The sequence below is a fragment of the Teleopsis dalmanni genome, chromosome 2, assembly GCF_002237135.1.
Source record: "Teleopsis dalmanni isolate 2A chromosome 2, ASM223713v2, whole genome shotgun sequence".
Classification (NCBI taxonomy): Eukaryota; Metazoa; Arthropoda; class Insecta; order Diptera; family Diopsidae; genus Teleopsis; species Teleopsis dalmanni.
In genome coordinates this window covers 212,004,227-212,026,189 of record NC_051847.1, presented here as the reverse complement: position 1 = coordinate 212,026,189, position 21,963 = coordinate 212,004,227, and the positions used below count along the sequence as shown (strand labels likewise).

The following is a 21,963-nucleotide window of genomic DNA, read 5'->3' as shown; positions in this document are numbered from 1 at the left end:
CAGTTCGTAGAATTTCATAATATAGAGTCATAATCTACTCAGACTTGTGTTTTGAAAAACAGTGATTGAATAGATAATGCGAATAGTTCCTAAATATTGAAATAGGTCAAGTAACGTTAGGTTGGAGAACACCAAAGCTAAGTGAGCTTTATATAACTCAACAAAGTCATAAAGGAATTTGTAGGAGTTGACTATCTTTCCACAATTGACCTCTGATCTGACCTGTAAAAATTAAAATAACAATAACTAAAAAAATAAAATATGTATTATCAAAATGACGGTGATACTATTTTTATAAACTATGAAGATTTTAATCACAAAAAATGTTCAAAAAATTTTATATAAAAAAATGTATTGAAAATTAAAATTTGCTCGCATATATTTATAGTCGAATTACAAATAATTAAAATCCAAAAATTAATAATAAAAAAAATTAGAGAAATGAAAACATTATATACCTTTAAGCACAACTATAGGTTGTTGATATTAGGTTGTTCTATTAGGTTAGATATGTTGTTTATATTCTATATATTTCAAATACACCATACAATCCAAATGACTTATACTATCTAATGAATTCATATTATAATGTGAATCGCTTTCCTTTACACATATATACCTTTATAGAAATAAATAATAGCCTAAGTATCAGCTATTTGCACTTCAAAGAAATTGAAGAATTCATTGAAATGAAATAAAAATACCAGCTAACAGCACTCAAAGAAAAAATATAAATATATAAATATAAATAGGAATAGGAAAATAATTTCTGTAAGAAACGTCTTATTATAAGTAGTAAAATAGTCTTTTTCGGTCAAAATTGACTTCAAAAAATATATTTAATTATATTGTACTTTATGCTCTTAGCTTCATTTTTGACAAAAACTATGTTGCTTTTAAAAAAATAAACTTTATATTTTTTTTTGAAAAAAATATTCTTAAAGATAAATATCACTATCTTTGCTATAGCAAAAAACAAAAAAAAAACGAAAATAAAAACTTGTAATTAAACAAGTTACATATTCATTACAAGATATAAAACAAGCATAACAAAATAGCACTAAAAATCAAAATACCACACAAAATGATAATGATAAAAGCCAACAAAACGAACACTTATCAAGACAAGAGCACAAATATTATCACAGCAGAACAATGAAATTATCAGTGAAAATAAAATAATTAATTTTTTTTATATATAATTTTTCATTTGTATGTAACTGACACACTTCAGCGAAATAAAAGGTACTTCACAATCAAGACCAAAAAAAATGGTAATAAAATGTACGCAATTAAAAATGTCAAAAAGTTTGGTTATGTTGAAAATGTTAACAAATCTTTAGAGAAACATTAAAAAAATTGTAGCCACAACTAAAACAAATGAACTGTTTATTAAACTATCCTTAAAACAACAACACTAACCATAAGAAAAATAGGAAATACTAATATTGCTGGCAACATACAGACAGACTGACATAGACAGACTCACACGTACTATCAGATACTAACCTATGTGGTACGTAGCAGTAGATACACGCCTCAAATATTTAGAGACACGCAGAACGTTTAATTTAATTTCCCTGAAAGCTCACAAAAATGAAAATAAATGTGAACAAAAAAAAAATTAATGAAGGAATTCAAAATGTGCGCATAAAACCAAATTGAAGATTTCCACGAAAATCTGTTAAAAACCTATTATGTCCCATATAATAAAAAAGAAATTCGAATAAAAAAACTCGAAAGTGAATTTTTTACAGCTATGAAAATTATCATAAAAAAGAAAAATATTAATAATAGTAACTAAAAAGGGATTTCAATATAATGGAAGGCCTTTTGTATGAATTTTGTCAACATATAAAATGTTTAATTACAACTGGTCAGGAGACAGTGGACAGGAATGCGTTTACATTGGCAAGTCATGTAGAAATTACTAACAGGAATGTTTTTAACAGAGCCACAATAGTGACAGCGAATAGACATAAATATGTCAACGAAAGTATTTCATATGATATATATAGAATACTATTCAAGGCAAAGACATGTAAAATTATTACAATAATTAGGGGTTAGATAATTAATTTTAATAAATTTATTTTAAAATAAATGAAAAAGTGATTAAAATTTCGAATTTTTAAATTAAGCGGAGACGTATTTTATCAATCTTACTAATCTTACTAAAATCTCCATTATTTGGTGAAGATTTCAAACGTTTAATTAAATTATAAAATGCTATACAAGTTATGTTTTGTAACTGAATAGTTTTCTTTGGAAAGCAAGGACCTAGTATCTACGTTGCTGACAAAGCAGATGTAAAACATTTTCTTCTTCTTTTCTAGTATCTATGTTACTTATACTCTGAACAATAACAAAGCAATGACTTTCTGAATCTTCTATTAGCATTGCTTAACTAATAATTATCCGTCAACATACTACCTAGATACAATCCATATAATTTCATAATATACGAACTTTCGCAAAATTATAAATAAAATCAAAATTGGGCTCAAAGTGGATAGCCTTTTAGTCCTTTTAAACCAATTTTGAACAAATAAACATTAAGACTAATTATTTTATAAAGAACAGGAGAAATTAATCATCCCTATTATTTTTTATTAATAGAATATCTATAGTTACTCCTCTGTAAGTATTGGTTCTGAAATATACGCATTTATTTCATAAGTACATCATTCAGAATGGACTAACGCTTTCAGTCGATGTACTATATTATTTATTTAATTTATTCGTATTTATTTATTTTTTTCTCCTTACATAGCACTCAAATTAATTTTTCAATATTCTCTATCGATTTCTTAATAATATCTAATAACCTATATCTTTTTAATAATTTATGTCGTATATAAATACCTATATAACATAAATATATAAATAATATAAATATTAACCCTACACTATAATTTAACATGTAAATGTTAAAAGGGTAGTGCATACTTTTTGAGTCCCTATTAGTAACCGGTGTTTGGTACTTATTCAACTAAAAAGATTTTTTTACTATAGAATAGTTTCAATAGAACCCCACCTACACTCTCACTCACTTCTCCATTACTCTATTTTTCTTGTATTCTACACATTTCAAACACCTCTCCCTGTATATCGCCCTCCTTCCCATGTGCTGTTTTTTTGCATGTTTCTGCTTTATGGATTCCATACGCGGATTTCTAAAACAATAATAAGAGCACATCAATATTCACTTCTTGACAACAGCTCTGTAACTATAGCAGATTTTTTGTGCTATTAGCTGATCCCAATCAATTATAATCGCTATTGGAATACTTTAAAATTTTTCTAATTACCGTAGATAAATGTAAGCTTACGGAGCATAGCCTATTAGTAAACTTAAACCTTCTGACAGAGTCGTGACTACCACCACCATAAGAGACTAGTCCCAGAGCATAGATTATAGTAACATATAGCATAGTAACAGAGAATGATACGAGGCTCCCGATGCGTAGACTATTAGAACATTCCTCTTTAAACGTACTGATCTAATCTCTTCTTGTGCCACCATTACTTTTATTATCTAAAGTATTAGGTATCCAACAGAAGCCTTCCGGAGTATTAATTATCAGAAGAGTTTTCTTTAAACGTATTTGTCTAATCCCTACTCATAGTACCATTGATTTATTTAAAGCATAAAGTATCAGATTACATCAGAGTACAGATTTTTTAATTTGTAACTTATAATTTTGTTTTTTAATCTGTTATTTTATTTCTATAAATCAGTAAAATTCAATTTTCCCAAAAACTAACGTTGCGGAAAATCTTAAACATAAACTTACTTTAAAAAAATAAGAAACCAAAATGTTCATGTCTAAATTAGTATTCCTAATTGCGTTAGAATTATAATAAAATTAAAAAAGACGTAATTTTTAAATATTTAAAAAATAATATTTAAAACAAAATTTGGTAACATTAGTAACAAAAGTCAAAACAAGCCGGCAATTAAGCGCTAAACATCAAGTAGTCGCCATATGAATACGGCTGAGCCGAAAAGAGCAGTTAAAACTACTTAAGTAAATAGTGAAACAGTTAGTAGCTCGTCTTTTGTGCTATGCAAAGCATGGGTATATATGCCACTCCATATACCATACCTACTATATATTACATTGCAGGAGAACAATAGACCATGGGAGTTCAACGGTTCAAGCACACCAACGCATATTTTAAACATTTTTGCTACTACCAGAAAAGGTTACCAACTGCGGTTGCTACTAAATTTTAGGCCTAATTAAAATGTAAAAAAGTAACTAAGCACGCCGAAAGATATTTACAAAAACAAAGACAAAGTGAAAAAGTGAAAAAAGTATATATATAATGAAAATAAAAGAAACTGAGACAAGGCAACCGAATCCATCATTTCCGCTTGCTTGCATACTCATTTTTATTAAAATTGTTCTGGCTTTTAGTTTTTTTTTTCTGTTTTAGTGAATATTTTTGGTTTTATTTTAAAGCTGCAATATTTGCTGTACTAACCAAGTTAACAACTAAGGCTTAAGCTGCTGCTTTTCAGACTATTCGAACTGTTAGCTAAGTAGTAAGAGTAGAGCTTCTGAATTCTTTGTGAAATTTTTTAGTTGATTTTTTTTTTTCAAATACTTGCAGCTTGTTTTTACTAACAACTGCGCTTTAACACTGAATCAGCTGTATTTTGCAGATACAATTTTCTACACAGTTGCCTTTTCTCAGACTAAAGACTGCAACTACACTGCAACTGCAACTGCAACTGCACTGCCGTGGTAAAAGTAAAATTCTTGCACTAAAATTCAGTTCAGTTCGGTTGTCGACAAACTTGCTTACTAACCTAAGTTCGGCTCACTTGCTTTTATGGCCCAATTCTGCTCAGAGAAGCGAGTGACTGGTCGTTTTAGAATAAAAAGATCCAAACAAAACCCTTGCCCCATGCATTTAACTTGGCTAAAATAAAGCGAAGAAAAAGTATTAAATAAATTTAAAAATAAAACTTTAAATACTTTTTTGTTATACGCATTTTTGTGAATTTTTTATTTAATTAAATTATGAGTAACTAATTTTGGTATGTTGTATAAATTCACAAATCGCCATAAAAACACAAGAATTGACCATAAAAATATTATGCAAATTGGCTTAAATGGTGTTTCACATTATTGGTATTGTTGTTGTTGTTATTGTTTTTTGTGGTATCACTCGTTTTTTATTGCCAACAATATTTTGAAAATGAATAATTTCGTCTTTTGTATGTTAAGCTCAACTGCTTAAAGCAATAAGAGTTCATAAATGTGATAATTAACATAAAAATGTTTTTAAATTTTAAAATTAAATTTCATATAAATAGTAATATTATGTATTATTAAGTAACTATTAAATAAATATTTCTCTTTCTCTGCCACCACCAACCACTATAAACGCATTTCTCTTATTCATTTCAGAAGGTCGTGAATGTGTCAACTGCGGTGCAACATCAACTCCTCTGTGGCGACGTGATGGCACCGGTCATTATTTGTGCAATGCCTGTGGTTTATACTATAAAATGAATGGTCAAAATCGACCATTAATTAAGCCAAAGCGAAGACTGGTAAGTCATGTTACAACACACAATATACTTACATACTCTTATATTGTATATATACACATATTTATAACAAAATTATAGTGAAAAATAGAGTACATACTCGTATAAATAAAACTCACCCTTAAGCAAGGTTACTAACCTTAGTCAGAGTAGTAAACAATATAGGTATACGGTTTTGCTATTAATTAATAATAATTTTAATTTGTGCTTAGTATGAAATTTAAAATTGTTAGACCATTATCTGTCCCCACAAATTATTAGTTATTAAAATATGAATAGTAATAGTAAGAAACAAAAAAAAGGTTCAGCAATATATAAGCAGTCAACTTATTAGTACTATTATTTCTTTTTTTTTTTTTGCTAATGTTTTGAAAAAATAAACTATTCTTAACAAATCCCATAACAAATTAAAAAAAAATAAATTTTTAACATTTTACATATATTAAAATCATATATTTTGATATTGAACTAAATCAAAATTATAATTCCAGTATAAACAAATTTTCTTATTCCACGTAACAATCGTTTGTTACTCGTGTTAATTCAGGTTTAATGGTAAAATATTAACTGAACATTCCATATATATTAAAGTCATTCATTTTTCCAATATTTAAAAGTTTATTTATAAGTGTACAATGAAAAACCAAATGAGAATTATAATGCTTGTACATACCCAAAAATTATATAGACACTGAATATTGACTTATAACTGTTACTTGTAAAATACGTTGGTCTTGATACATAAGTATTACAAACTGTTTCTTTTTACAGTAATTACTTAATAGATATCTCTTTCATTTTAGGTGTAGTACTATCATGTTACTTGATAGTGAACATATTATTATAAGTCTATACTTGACATTAAAAGTAATATTAATTGCATAAAAACAAATGAAATGAGAATTATATTTTTATTTTTTTGGAGTGTGGTTAAAAATTGCAGACATTGCACTAAATAATGTACTCGTAATACTTAACTTGTGTTGAAAAATTTTTTAAAATTAAATAAATTTATTTTACTGAAGCTATTTAATCTGTAAAATTAGTGTAAGTCCTATAAGCTAGGGACCGTTCATATAATTTTTCGTGCGAAATGGATATTAGTGATGGAATTAAGCATAAAAATTAATTTTGCCGCATTCATATAGTTAGATTTAGCTGACAGCTTTCAAACAGTATTAATTTAATAGATTTAACTGAACTATTTAAACTCAAGAATGAACTAAAAACATAGAAATATAGATATTTTTAATTGAACTACCGAATGTCTTAGTTACTTGTTTCGTTTCTGAATACACCCATATCTATATCGTAGAATTATTAAAAATTATTGGGACTAATCTTGTGGAACAACACTTGTACAATAGGTATATCTCGCAATACAATACTACTTAAGCTTAAGGCCTGTGTTGCTATAGCTTTAATTTCTTATATATGTTAATTGTATATTTTAAGTGCAATATGTAGCTTTTTAAAAAAAGAAAATAAAAATATTTACTTAAATGCTCATAACAGCCTACTATCCTACCAGGTTTTGGACTGATAAAGATATTCTGAAATTTCCTTAACATTCTTTGCGTCAGTTAATTACAGTCCCTTTCAGCTTTTAACATTTAAACATTTATTATAGAAATCATGCGGTAATATTTTCTTTTGATAGATTTTGTAAGATGTTCGAATTATTTTTAAAAAATGATTTGTCTTAGAAGTAACAAAAACAAAAATTTATTAAAACCAAGTCTTAAACAAAAATTATCAAAATTCCATCCTTAACCTTTATAACCTTATATACAAATTTGGTCAAGGTTATGAACAATAAATGAAATTCAATTTAACAGCAATATTTCTTTATATATTAAATTTAATTTCAAATTTTTTTTATTTTATTTTTGTATTGCAACAATGTCTATTTAATGTTGTTACTGTTCAGAGTACTGTGCCAATTGTTCTCGATGGAGACAACTTTTTGTACAGCCGGACGTTTCAGCCATTAAACATTAAACATTTTTTTCTCCTTCGTATTATTGTTGCTATTGTAATTTGTAAAGGCCTTTTAAGCTTGCATTATAATTAAACGCAATTATTGAACTGCCAGCAGCATCTTAAACTGCAATAATACGAGAATTTAGTGAAACAAAATTACAATGCAACTCTACGTACTTACAATAGCTTAAAAAATTACAGAACAATGCAAATTTTTAATTTATGTGTTTTAGCCTTAAACCAACACGTTTGTAACAATAACTTGGTTGTTAATTTTTCTTCATATTTTTCTTATTTTGTATCATCTAAAACAATTTACATTAAATTTCAACGTAAGTAGAGTTTTGTTAAGTAATATTACTCTACTGTACAATTCCTTAACAATTTTCTCTATGACTGACTGACTATGATGTGCAAAATAAAAAAAAAAATTAATATGTAGTTCATATTGAATTTCTATAATTATAAGAAAATTTCTTTATTTAATAGTAATCATGATTTAATAGTTAAATCATTTTTATTGCAAAAATGCAAGTGTGAATGCCAAAACTCACAGCAAAATATACTAAATACAACGAGAAAATAAAAAAAATCTATGTTCAAAGGATATCTAATGGGATTTAACAGAAGGTTAACAGAAGCTTAACATGACCTTATTGCTACAGTCTGAAAAGTATCAATAGAAAAATGTTACATTTAATAAAAGGTTAAAAGGAATTTAAGAAAACCTTTTTGATAATATATAAAAATTGTATATAAAAAGAAAAAGTGAAGTAATATATAGCAGTGGAATAATAGTTACTTATATATCAATCTATGACATTGGTTTAACAGAAGCCTAACAGTAGCTTAACATTACATTACTACAATGTAAAAGTATCTATAAAACGATATAAATGTGTAGCTATGAAACAATAGTTTATTTTTATATAAATCTATTGCACTGGTTCCAGAAATCAATCTATGCCACTGGTTTAAGAGTAGGCTAACAGGAGCTTAACATTATATTTACTGCACTATAAAAGTATTTGTAAAAAGATATAAATGTGTAGCAATGAAACAATAGTTCATTTTTATATAAATCTATGACACTGGTTGCACTAAAATTGCCTTCCTCAACACGAGGTCAACAAATCTTCTGTTCCAATTAAACTAATGTTTCACAAGTAAAATAATTTATGAAGTTAATGAAAATAGTTGTAGTAATATATAGTTTGATGGTATTAATTCTTATATTCTTTAAATAAAAATATTATCTTTTCCAAAACATTCACCACTTGTGCCTAACCTCTAAACCGCCACTGTTCGCACTAGCAGTTCTGTTTAAATATTTCAAAGTGGCGGCAAAATTGTATGTTAAACATTTAAATCAATACAATTGCCACCCAGATTTATGCCTGATTTTTTATGCTAAAAGAAAACAATTGAATTGCATTTCAAATTGACTAAACGGCAACGAGTTGACATTGTTCCAAGCCGCAGCGTACCAGTTGAGTTTCGGTGTGAGAGACAGTGATGTGGTACATCCTGCATTTAAATTTGATTAAGGTGCTTAATAATATAATAAACAATATAAAAATGAGAATTAAAACAAAATGCATGTTAATAAGATTTTTACAAAGAATTTCAATTTCAAAGTCAGAAAAGTGTCAGAAATATGCATAGATTGAATAGTTAAGAAAAAAATAAAAAAAAAAATTGTGATAAAAATAAAATTCATATAAAAAATTATATAAAATGTAATTAATATACATTTATTTTTATTACATTTACTAAGAGAAACAAATAATTTTTTACCATTATTAATTTATAAAATTTTTTCCAAAAGACAAAAGCATAAAAAAATATAATTAATATATATCATATATTTAAAATTTCCATAGAAAAATAGTTAAAACGCATAAAAATGCAGCCAATGAAAAATGAAAAGTCAAAAAACATAAATTTTAATTTGTTGCATATTTTGTCAACAACACTAAAAATGTCAACAAAAATCAACAATAAGCCATACCCAGCTGTGAATTTCTTGGGAATTCCCTTCATAAGCATACATGAATTGCTTGTCCCATCCAAAAGGCAAGAAACCTAAGAAACCTCGTACAACAAGCAGCCAACCAACCATACAACATGCATACATTTCCACCTCTGCATTTAGTATGTATTTTTCTGTCTGCTTTTATGCTGACGATGCTCAAAGCTCTCTGCTGGCAGAGTGAAGCTAACCATAAGGTATGTTCAGTTTATTTCATTGCTAATGCTGCTGCTGCCATTGCTGCTGCGCTGCTGTTACGGCTGCTGATGTTACTGTTGTTATATTACTCTGTCCATGCTATGTAGTTTGCAGCAATGCGTATGCGCAAGTTTAACACAGCAGCATCATTGAACCAATATAAGTCGTTTTAGTCGTTTTTCTTCTCATTGTTATTATTGTTGTTGTTTGATGATTTTGTTGCTTGATGTTTTTGTTGTTTATGTTGTTGTTGTATTGTAAACGTTTAATAATGGCATATTTATGTTAATATTATGCAATCAAAATCAATACACCTCGAATTCCAATAAAAAATCAATGCTGCCCATAAAGAAAACATTAAATCGTTGAAGTTGCTTTAAATTTGGTTAAATTGAATAAAATTTAAAGGTAACAAAATATTTAACGGGGGGAAGAAACTGTTAGTATTAATCAATATGTGAGAAATAACGCTTCAAATATGTATAGATGAAGATGGTTTAACTAATAGACCTATTTAGAGTTTTTTTAATATATTTTTAACTAGAAGTTTGTTATTGTGGGTTTTGGTTTGTTATTGTTGATATTTAATATTCATTATAGTTGAACTACTTTTCAAGGTGGCAGTTTCAGTTGTCCAAAACTCGGGAGCTGAGTTTTATAATTATTTCTGTGCATTTAATTACTACGTTAACTCTGCATAAAATCTAACTTGAATGGATTCAAGTAATATAAGTACAATAAAGACTATATATAAAAATAGCTACAGTTTTCTGAACAGATTTAAGATTAAAGTCAAGATATTAAACTAAATAAAAATTAGTGTAAAATAATTTAAGTTGTTTTCGTTTAATTTTTAATTTTAATAAAACTTTAACGTAATTGACTAATTAGCACAATAACGCATTAATAATTATAGCTTTTAATATCAATTAATATACTTCCCTATATTTCTTGTTAATAATACGTATAATTGGATGATTTTCGAATAAGCTTATCTGGACTGCTCTCGTGACTAATAACCAAATCCTTGTAGTTACCATGTCACAAAATACAACAAAATACAACAAAATACTGAAAGCGCAAAAATTTATCAAAAAAGGATTAATAATAAAATATATAATTAAAAATATTCATTTATTAAATGAACTTTAATCACTTAAGTAGATTAGTTCAAGGCTTTATGTTTAAGAAATGTTATGTATGTCATTAACTAATTGGTTTCTTTATTAGAAAAAAAGTAGTTCAAAATTTTAGAAACTCTTTTTTTTTTTTTCTTTCTTTCTATTACTCTATTTCTTCAAAACTTTACAAAATATTAACTTCCTTTTGTTTTGTCCTTTTCTTTTTCTTTTCTTCAGTGATATTTTCCTGTCTTTTACTTTCTTCCTTTCTTTATAGATTTTAGTTATATTATATTTATTTCTCTCATGCTTTTCTCTCTTCCTTTCTCTTCAAGCATTTTCCTCTTCCAGCATCTGTCTTTTACTGTCCCTCTCTCTATTCCTATCTCTCTTTCTGACCCTATATACACGGTTGCCACTTGAAAATTTTTTTCTGTACCAAAATTGGTTTAAAAAGGTACCATTTCTGTAAAAAAAGGTCCAACATTATTTTGGACCTTTTTGTTTTTTCGTTCTGTGTTTTTATAGTGTTATAAATGAACAAAATATAAAATAGTGCAAAATTGCATTTATAAAAAAAATTAATTGGAAATATCCACAATAAAGTTGGGTCGTCAAAAATGATCACCAAGTTTTTGATGAAGATGAGTACCAAACGAAAAAAAAAAAAAAAAAGTACCAATTTTGGTACTAAAGTACCATAAGTGGCAACCGTGCCTATATATCTCTTCCTGTCTCTATTTTTCTTTCTGCCTCTATCTCTCTTTCTGTCTCTATCTCTTATTATCACTCTCTCTTTATCTGTTATAGTATTTTCTATTTCCTTCTTTTCCAACTTTTGTACTAAGCGGTAAAAATTTGATTTTTTATTGAGATAAATTATGGAATATTCAGGTTGTTGTTAATTAAGATTAAAAAAGTTTCTTTCATCTTATTGCCTCTAACATTTATCACATCTTTACAACATATTATATCTCTTTTCTTATTAATTGTAACTTCGCGTTTTACTGTAAGAGTAAGGCTTTATTCTTCATCTTTGCTTAAAAGAAATCTTGAAAGTCTTTATATAGACTTAAGTCTATGAACCATCCATAGTCTTCAGTAACATCTTTCTATTTCGACCTAAACTTTGAGCAATGTACCGGTCATCTTACAATCTAAACTGCCTACCTTTTAAGCCATATTTGTAAATATGTAACAAATTAATAGTACCATTTGTTACATATAATATACTTAATATTAATTTTTACTACTTTAATTGTTGTTTTTAATTTTTGTTGTTTTCGAAGTCAAGAAGCTCGACTTAACTCGACTCAGCTCAGCTCAGCTGACTCTCATATGCGTGAGTCTCACAGCATAATTTTGTTGTTGATTTTGATTTTATGTGGATTTTGATGTAGTTGGCGCCACCACTGTTTTGTGTGCAACAGTTATCAAGATTTTAGATACTGTATCTAGATATTGTCTAGATCTGTTAAACTACAAAGTGTGACTTACAATGTATTAATATGTGTTTGTGTGCTTGATAGTGTAGATTGGTACGAGCCCCCCACTTTTTTTGTTTTTGTTTAATTTCTTCTTTTATTTTTGATTTTTTTTTTGGATTCTCTTGAAGTTGCATTAGGCGCTCACAATGTTGTTGTTGTTAGTGCGTGGTTTGGTGGTCATCAACTTTAGTAGTAGCAGCAGCAGCAGCAGAGTGTATGACTTAGGAAAGATACATTTATTGGTTGCAGTTAAGAGAAAATAAAATTAAATATGTTAAGTGTTTCTTGGAATATTATGACATTTGAGAACATTAACATGGACTTTAATGATGTTGGGTCTTTTGTTTAGTAATATTTTTTGGTGAAAAATTAAATTTTTTTGGAAAGCTTAGGTAGATTTTATTATTTAAGTTGAAAATTTATTTGAAACAGTTGATATTAATTTTTATAAATTTTTTTTTAAAAACTTAATATTGAAAATGTGTTTGATTATTGACTTTATATCAGAAATATTTCTTATTATATTGTTTATAATAATAACGGATATAAAATGATAAGTTTACAACTAAATTACACTGAAATCACTTTGGTCTATAAGTTAAAATTCGCCCAGAAAGACAGTGGCTAGTGAAGAAAGTCGATTTCTAGCAACAGTCTGCTAGAAAGTCGATTTAATATAACTCAATAGGAATAAAGAAAACTCAAGTTTGCAAAAAATAAGAGTAGCAGTGCCTATATTGGTAGAAGATACAATATAACCCTGCTTAACAGTAAACCATGCTTGTAGGGGAAAAGTAGTAGTTCCAAAATTCTGTCGAAACTGCTTCAATAAGTTAAAGATGAAGAGAAGAGCATATACTGTCCAATTTTTTACTGTCCTGCTTTAATTACTTTAAATCTATATGATCCAAAAGCGCTATCGACCTTTTGCGTTTCAAATTAACAATACAGAGAACGTTTTTTGACCCATATTAATAGGAGTCATAACAGGCCTCTGTCTAGTAGGAAGATATACCGGAAGGATAATACTTGTAGTTCTACAGTTCTGTCGAAACTAAGAGATGAAGGGAGCATATACCATTCGCTGTTTCAGTGTCGAAATTTAATAACTTCATAGCTATATGATATAATCTGGTATCTGTCGATCTCCTTCAGTTAAAATTTCAAATGATATTGAAAGGGTTTTCAATATTGAGAGGGTTTTCTTACCCTCTTACCCTTGTAGGAGTAATAACGGAACTTTATTTAATAGGAATCCATTTTTAAAGAATAAAAGTAGCAGCTCGAATTTCTACCGAAACTGTTGCAACGATAATGTTAGGAAAAGGAGTGCATATAGCATTTATTAAGTCACTGTCCTACTTTATGAGCATTATACCAACATAATTTAGAAATACTAGTATGGGCTTTCTTATCACTCATTATGTCACTGTCCTACTCTAATTACATCGCCCCAATATAATTTAGAAATACAACCGACCTCTTTGAAATCAAATATACTCACAATCTTTTGTTTAAAAAATATTCTCTAACAATTTTCAGTGATTAGAATCACTAAAATTCTCTACTGTAGAAACTACGAAAATTTGCTTCTATTAGATCAAGAATAAAATTAGAGGCCCTATGCTCCATTGGGAGATGAGGATGACAGAAGATGCTCAAAAATGGATGAACTTAACTGCTGATAAACAGACATACAGACATATATCATTTTAGAGTGATTAGTTTGTTATCAATTAGTTTGTTTACAGCTTTTGATTTTTCTAGTTGACTTTAAATACCTTTTGCGTCTTTTGGATTATTTACTGGGACAAAGTCTTCAGAGAACAATATTTCACATCAGTAAATATAATAAATAATAATTCTTTTAATGCTTTGGTTTAAAAAATGAAAATATTAGTTGCATTTTTCAAATCTTGTGTTGACATTTATTTTTCATAATTTTTTTTTATATAATAATATTTTCCTAGAAAAATAATGTCAATTGTTCAATTGAACCAAAGTATTTATAGATTTAAGGTCAATTTGCTTGTATCAATAAAGCCTTGAATTCGAGTTTATTTAATTAAAGTTACCACCTCCTGTCATAGCTAAAATTAGTATTAAATATATTTTTTCATTAAATAATTTATTTAATTTTTTCTTCTTTGCCACCAGAGTGTCGCTAATCTTTGTACCTCACCGACTATGCAAAAATAGAAAAAAAAATATACGTATATATAAAATTAAATAAAACATGTACAATAATGGCAAATCATTTTTGTACTTCTAATGCAATAAATTACAAATTTACAGACAATCCACAGACGAAAATGATTTTTTTCATAATGAGTACAAGATTTTTTAATTTAAATATAATTTTTATGCTGTAATTAATGCGCTTTTCACACAATAAATTGTGCTTAAATGCGCGTTTAAATGTTTTCAATGAGTTTAAATTAAAAAAAAAAATTAAAAAAATATGAAAAAAAAATTTTATGTAAACATAAACAAAATGAATAACAAGCCCGAAATGCAATCATTGTTTCTAATAGAGACAAGACCATTTTTCAGTTAGTTAATGTTTTGCATATTAAAACATCAACACTTGGCTTAATAATTTATTATAATTGAAAGATACAACAGTCACTGTATGAAAAAAATCGAAAACTCTAATGCATTATGGCACTTATTAATTAAACATTAATCAAAACCGTTTTGAGCCCGACTTAAAAGGCAGCTAGATACATTATAAATATATTAATAACCGGCTTTATTTATTATAATTTAAATAAAAACGTGCTTTAACTAAACAAGCCAATTGCTACGTGGTAATTACTTGCCGCCACTTAATTTTTTTATTTACAATAATTTTTCGAATATTTTCAATGTATCTTTAATATTATTTTTAACCTTTTTTTTGGATACTTTATATTGTTTACAAAATAATTTGGTTCGACTGGAAGTGCTAGCGCACTCCAGCTGTGTGCGTTCAAGTCGCACTTTTGGCATATCATCAAACTTCACTGTAAGTTTTCACAGCTTTAAAACACTGAACCAACCCAAAAGTCTATTAATTCTCTTTTGTACTATGGCAATGCGAGTAGTTCAAAATTATTTCCAGTTCCATTTTCAAGTGCAATGTTTATGGCTATTTGTAAAATATTTTTACGGATTAATTTGCCAAAAATGCAAAATCATCATGAGATGAATTGTAACAAGTTTGGTTGAACAAATAATATTTCTAAGTATGTAGGGGCTATTAAACTAAAACCAATAAATATTAATCAAAGCATAAATAAATGTCGAGATCTTAATTTATTACTTAAAAAAAGTAATATGATATTAATATCAGTGTTTTTCTAAAAACCAGATAAAATATTATGACAATGTAACAATAGTGAGAAGGCAACGAGGTAGAGCAATAGGACTCCAATAGTAAGTAGTGATCTTGCCCAGAAGCTAAATATGCAACCCTCGATAGACTTACATTTTTCAGTGAGGTAGTAAAGAATAACATTACAAAGTGAATAATGGTTCAATGGAACCCCAATGGAAAGTAGCAATATCACCCATTAAATGGATACGTAGCCCTCAATAGAATAACAGCACTATTTAAAGTGCTACTTCTTCTTCTACATTCCATTGCATTCCCAGGGGATCATTGGGCCATAAAATACTATGACAAGCGCATGTAGGATTCAGTCGTTGCATAGAGGGAAGCGCGTAGGGAAATATATAAACTGTTATAATATTGACTAGCAAACGTTATCGCAAAATTTAACAAAATGAAATTATGTTTTTAGGACCGATAATTTTTAGAACTCTCTGATCTAACAAAAAGCGAGAACACACTTAATGAAAGAAATAAATAAGGAAGGTTGGAAATCGATTTATTTTGGTTTGTAGAAATAAATAGACTAATGAGGCACTTCGATTATGCCTACCTTTGTTGCTATGAGACAGAAAAATTATGCTGTACCTGGAGCTTCTATTGCTATCTTATATTACAAATCTCTCATCGAGGGATATTCTAAATTTCATACAAAAATTTGAATATCTAAAATCAGTTAGGATCAGATTCAACATAAAAGAATCACTTGTATTGCAATACTCCGCTTGTAGGCTCTCACTACGCCCTTGATGAATCTATCTATCTATCTTTTACGATAGATTAACATGTATTAGCTTTATAAGTATATTTATAACAATGTGTATTGTAGGTGTTTGATTTAATAATTAGAATAGACTTAATAGTTGATCACTATAATGTAAAAAGTAGAAGCTATTAAAATAAAAGAAATTGAATGCTCGAACTGTTCAAATATATATCGCTAAACGAATTTAATGTCAGTCTACATTACATAAAAAGGATTATCTTTTAATAATAAAAATTAAATATGATAAAGTTTTTATATCTTATAATTATTAATATATCTTTTGTAGAACCAAAAAGAAAAGCTCGATGAATGTTTCAAAATTGTATATGGGCGAGTATGTATTAAATTAAAATAAAATTTAATATCAATTTAATAATAATTTATCAAGAGGTTTTTTAAACAGTAGTGAACTACAACAACAGAAATTCATTTTATTTTATTTTTTAATAGAAACCAGGAATCTACTCAGTGTCGCTGCCAAATATTGAAGCTCAGAAGTCAGACAAACACATTACCAACACTGATTAAAAACCGTACTTGCTTCTTATATGTTCGCAAATTTTTCTGGAGTTTTGTTAATTGCTGTATAAGTTTATTAACAAATTTACTTGCTGTATTTATATTAGAAACGATATATAAACCCGCTTTAAAATTTGAATTTAAAATAATTATATTTTTATTTTTAATTATTATATTTCAATACTATTCCATTTTATGTAGATGCATTAATATATGGCATGATTTATAATAATTTATCTTAATAATTTACAAATGTAAATGCAAAGTATTATAATATATATATTAAATATTAAAAGAATTATACATAATTTTAGTGTAAAAAAATTTTTTTACGCATTATATTACATATACGTGTATATAAAACTATTTATATACATATAACATAACATTTTTAGTCGTAAAAAATACTAAGTATATATGATTAATATTGCTCGTTACACTCGTTTACGGCGTAACTCATCCTGTCATAACTATTACATTATATTTTATTATAATCCCATAAAAAGATATTAGTGTAATATTATATGATTTTACATCAAACGAAGTGTAATATATTTATATAATGCAATGCGTACATACATGCATACATCCCAACTTGTATCTGGCCGCAGTACTTCCGTTATACTTGCAATCGATGCATCAGTATGGACTTGTTCAATCATTTAAATATTCCGGCTAATACTGATAGGCAACAACGCCAAGTAATTTTTATACATAAAGTTAATGTATTTTTTATTGAAAAATTTAAAAAAAAAATACTCGCTTAAAGCTTTAATAATATCAACGAGTATTATTACTCGCACTAAACTGCGTCATATGCCGCTACACTAGAAACTACGTTAGTTTCCAGCGCATACGAGTACTACACATTGCACTCTACGCTGTTAGCTGCTAGCTGCTGGCTGCAAGTTTCAATATGTTATTGACACGCCCCATTCTGTGAAAAATAACAGAAAAACGTAGCGAGTAGAAATTTTTATGAAAAGAAGTAGTCAGGCTGTGTGCGAGTGCTTTTTATATCGTTAATTTTTAATTGATCTACCAAACATTATTGTTGTTGTTGTTGTTGTTGTTATTGTTGATATATTTGGTTGTTGTTATTGTTGTTGTTGTTGTTGTTGATTTTAGCAAAGTATTAACCTCCTTTTTCCTTTCAACTTAGTTGGCTTAGTTGGCTTTTTGCCATATTTTCAAGTGCCCCTAAGGATCAATATTGAACATTGTACATATATTGTTATTGTTATGGGTTAAAGAGATATTGTACCCGTTGTTGTTATAGCTGCTATTGTTGTTGCTGTTGTTGTTGTTGTTGTTATTGTATTTATGATGTGTTTTCACATTTTATGAAAAAGTGCATTTTAATAATATTACCTTCTTGTTGAGTGAATACCGATTTTTTTTTCATCAGTTTTTTGCTTCATTTATTAATATTGATGAAATGTTGTCTTAACAAGATCTAGCGTCAGCATTAGCATTACTGAAGACATTGTGGATGAAGTTGACGAACACGACAACATGGCAATACTTTTTTTTGTATACTTTTTTTTGGCGTAAAAACGCCCTACAAAAAAGCAGTCGAAACTGCAGGCCGGCAGTATTGCCCGTAGTTCACTTGGGCTCAGTTCACTTCAGTTTTTGATTTGATTTTAGTTGATCGGACGATGAACTTATATTAGTAAAGCAAATTTTTTGTTTAGTTTTTGTGGATCTTGTTTATTTGCCGGGATTTTGATTTTATTTTGATACGATTTCTATAGCTTTTTGTTATATATACCATATTTAAAAAGATAATTTTTTTTTTGTGCAATACATTCTTCAGCTGTTATATGTATTTAAAGAAAAAAATTGTTTTGAACCTGCTGGCATAGTAGCTGCGAAGTGAGTAAATTTTTGATTTATGTACGCTACATTATGGGGTGGGGAAGCCCTCATTTTTATAGTTTTTGCTTTTTATTTTTTTATTATATCTTTTAACCGAAATACACATATTGATCTCAACTTTGATTTCTGTTTTTAAATAAAAGATTTTTTTTTTCTTAACTCTTTATTTTATTTTCATTTATTTTCTTTTATTGTCTTTTTTATTTTTTTTTTGTAATATGTTTTTTTTTTTTGGCATTTTGCAGTGAGTTAATTTTTGGCGTTACGGCCCACATACTTTAAAGTTGTCTGCAAAAATCTTTGTGGCAGATAGACTTAGTTTGGCACACTAATATTTCGATTTTATTATTTCGATCGCGTTTTAGATATTCCCACGGTTTTTAAATTAAAACAAAATATATCAGAGTCTAGCGCGCATATGGCGTAAGTTTGAAGTTAGTATGAACTCGCTGTTACATACTTAAAGTAGTAACGCAGCGAGTAGTTGCGAATAAAGGGTTAAGAAAAACTGTCGTTTGTCGTCAACTGCCATGTAGAGCTAAGCTTATAATTAATCGTCGAGTTAGTAAAATCAGTTAAGACTGTAAATAAATGGAAATAATTGGAAGTTCGGTAAATCAGTTAAGCATATTTATTAAATCAGTGATCATAAAAAAAATTATATCATACTATAAGGAGTGTGATTTAATTAATATTTTAACGTTAATTTGACAGTGATGATTTTGAATTTGTTGAATTTGAAAAAAAAACGTTTAAAATTTTTGACTTATTTTATAACTCCATCTAGGTAAATACACATTCTTATACATATAAATTATATATATATATATAAATGCAGAGTGGCCCAATTGAACTGCAACTTCCTACAATGCTGCATTTTCTGTATAAAAAAAGGTCTTAAAGAAATATAATATATTATTTAGTTGATTTGAATTTGTTTAGATCAAAAGTAGAGCTATTCGTCTTCAACTGTTGTGCGCATATCGTTCAATTCGTGGCTTAATCGTCTTAAGCACAATCTATGGCCGCTAGAGCGTTTTGTAGCAGTACAAAATTATAGCTTGATTTTACTATAATCCCAAACTATACCTTTATTTTATATCAAGAAAATCTAAAAATAGTCAAATAAAAATAGTCAAATTATTTCAATTAAATTATTAAATTAATTATTTAAATTTTTATTATTGAAAAATAAAATCAGTTGTCTAGCGAAATATAAAGACAGTATTATAACCCGTTTAAAGGTTATTGCACTATGAATTGAAGTGCAATTCAATTGGGTTACACTATATACTCAATTGGGTCATCTTACTATTTATTCTGCTAACGTATCTGCTAATCATATCAGCTTATTCTTGTAGTTATTGCATTAATTTTTAAATTTATAACAAAGATAATCATTTTTTTAGTTATTTAGTATGTTCCATAAATTTAATACCTATAAAACTTTATTATTTGAGAAACTATGAATTCCAATTCTTAATAAATTTATGTACTATTTATGCACCTGTGTAGTTTTTGTCTACAATAGTTCAACTCACACAATATAAATTATATTATTTTTGTTTTATTTCTCTCTAGTTCTTTCCAAAGAACTTCCTCGTATCTAGTTTTTTCCTGTTTTACGCTATTTCATATGCATACAGCACATTAATGGACACATAAAATGCATTAAAACTCGAACATTTATATTAAATTAACATAAAAACTAAGCCCTTTAATAAAAATTTATTAAGCTTAAAACTAGTTAATATGCAAAAAACTAGAAAAAAATCTACATAAGTTTTTGCACACGTCATTAACACCACAAAAGCCAAAGCTAATAAAACCCAGAAAGTGTATTAGAGGCAACCAACCCTCATGTACAGTTAGAATAGTGCTACTTTCAAGCACTTAACCCTTTCGTGGTGCATTTCAAGACAATATGTGAAAATTAAAGCAACGCGTTGACAAAAAGCATGAGCGTGTTAAGAAAACATTTATATAAACTGAGATATAACACAAAAAGTAAAAAAAGAAAATAAAAATAAAAAATAGACTGTAAATGAAACAAAATACATTTCTAGAAAAACAAAAACAAAAACAGAAACAAAATTTATTTAGTACCAGTGACAAAGTGACAAAAACCAACTAAAAAACATATTCTCTGTGTCCAGTGTGTGTGACAAAAATTAATGACAATTTTCATACCTGCGCCAGGTTGCGACAAATCATATGCCACTGAAATCGTATCGTATCCATTGTGGGTTGGCTCAAACTGCAGTAGCCATAAAATTTTATTTAAAAAGAAATCTACCCAATACTACTGTAATCATACCTATGGTATGGCTTATGGTTTTCGAAAGGATTTTATGTTCACAAGACATTGACGTGCTACTGTCTCTGATATTCAATAAAAGTACATACTGGCAACTACACAAAGACGGTCAGTTTGTGAGTGGCAGAACGAAACCATTTCAATTCTTCAGCGTTGGCTTTATAAATTTCTGGTATTAAATCGCATTAACTTGGGCGGCCATAAAACCCATTGAGCACTACTAATGAGTCGCATTTGTTTTATTGATTTTATATTTCCTTTCGGTTGTGCATGCAAATTTGTTTTGATTTCAAGCTGGCAACTCCACAATAGCAAAACCCGGGCTATAAAATTCTTGGTACGCGCTTTAATTGTATTATTAACAACTTGATTGCTTAATAAAATTGTTTGGAATATAATTTATTGAAATCATTTATTATTAGTATAATTTATTTAAACACTTTCAAGTAGTTAATTTGAAAAGTGGCTATAGTTAGTATAAGATAAGAATATATATATTAAATAATTAAAAAAAAAATAATAATAATAAATAAATCATAGTAAATATAATAAAAAATCATAAAAGCAAATAATTAAAAGCAAATTAAGAAAATTAAAAAAATAAATTATAAAAATTAATAAATTATATAAATATTAAATTTATTATAAGTAATAAAACTAATAATATAAAAGCAAAAATTCATCATAAAATTAAAACATAGAATTTTTAATTATAAAACT

The 21,963-nt window shown here is 27.6% G+C and overlaps 1 protein-coding gene across 1 annotated transcript in view; it reads right to left on the bottom strand.

Moving 5' to 3' along the window:
- LOC119676689 (probable cyclin-dependent serine/threonine-protein kinase DDB_G0292550) overlaps positions 1-17,707 on the bottom strand; it is a 20,653-nt gene extending 2,946 nt beyond the window's left edge. The window contains exon 1 of the mRNA XM_038087945.1: positions 17,633-17,707. Within this exon, the coding sequence (XP_037943873.1) occupies positions 17,633-17,707 (75 nt within the window). The remainder of the gene's footprint in view (positions 1-17,632) is intronic.
- Between the last annotated feature and the right edge of the window lie 4,256 nt (positions 17,708-21,963).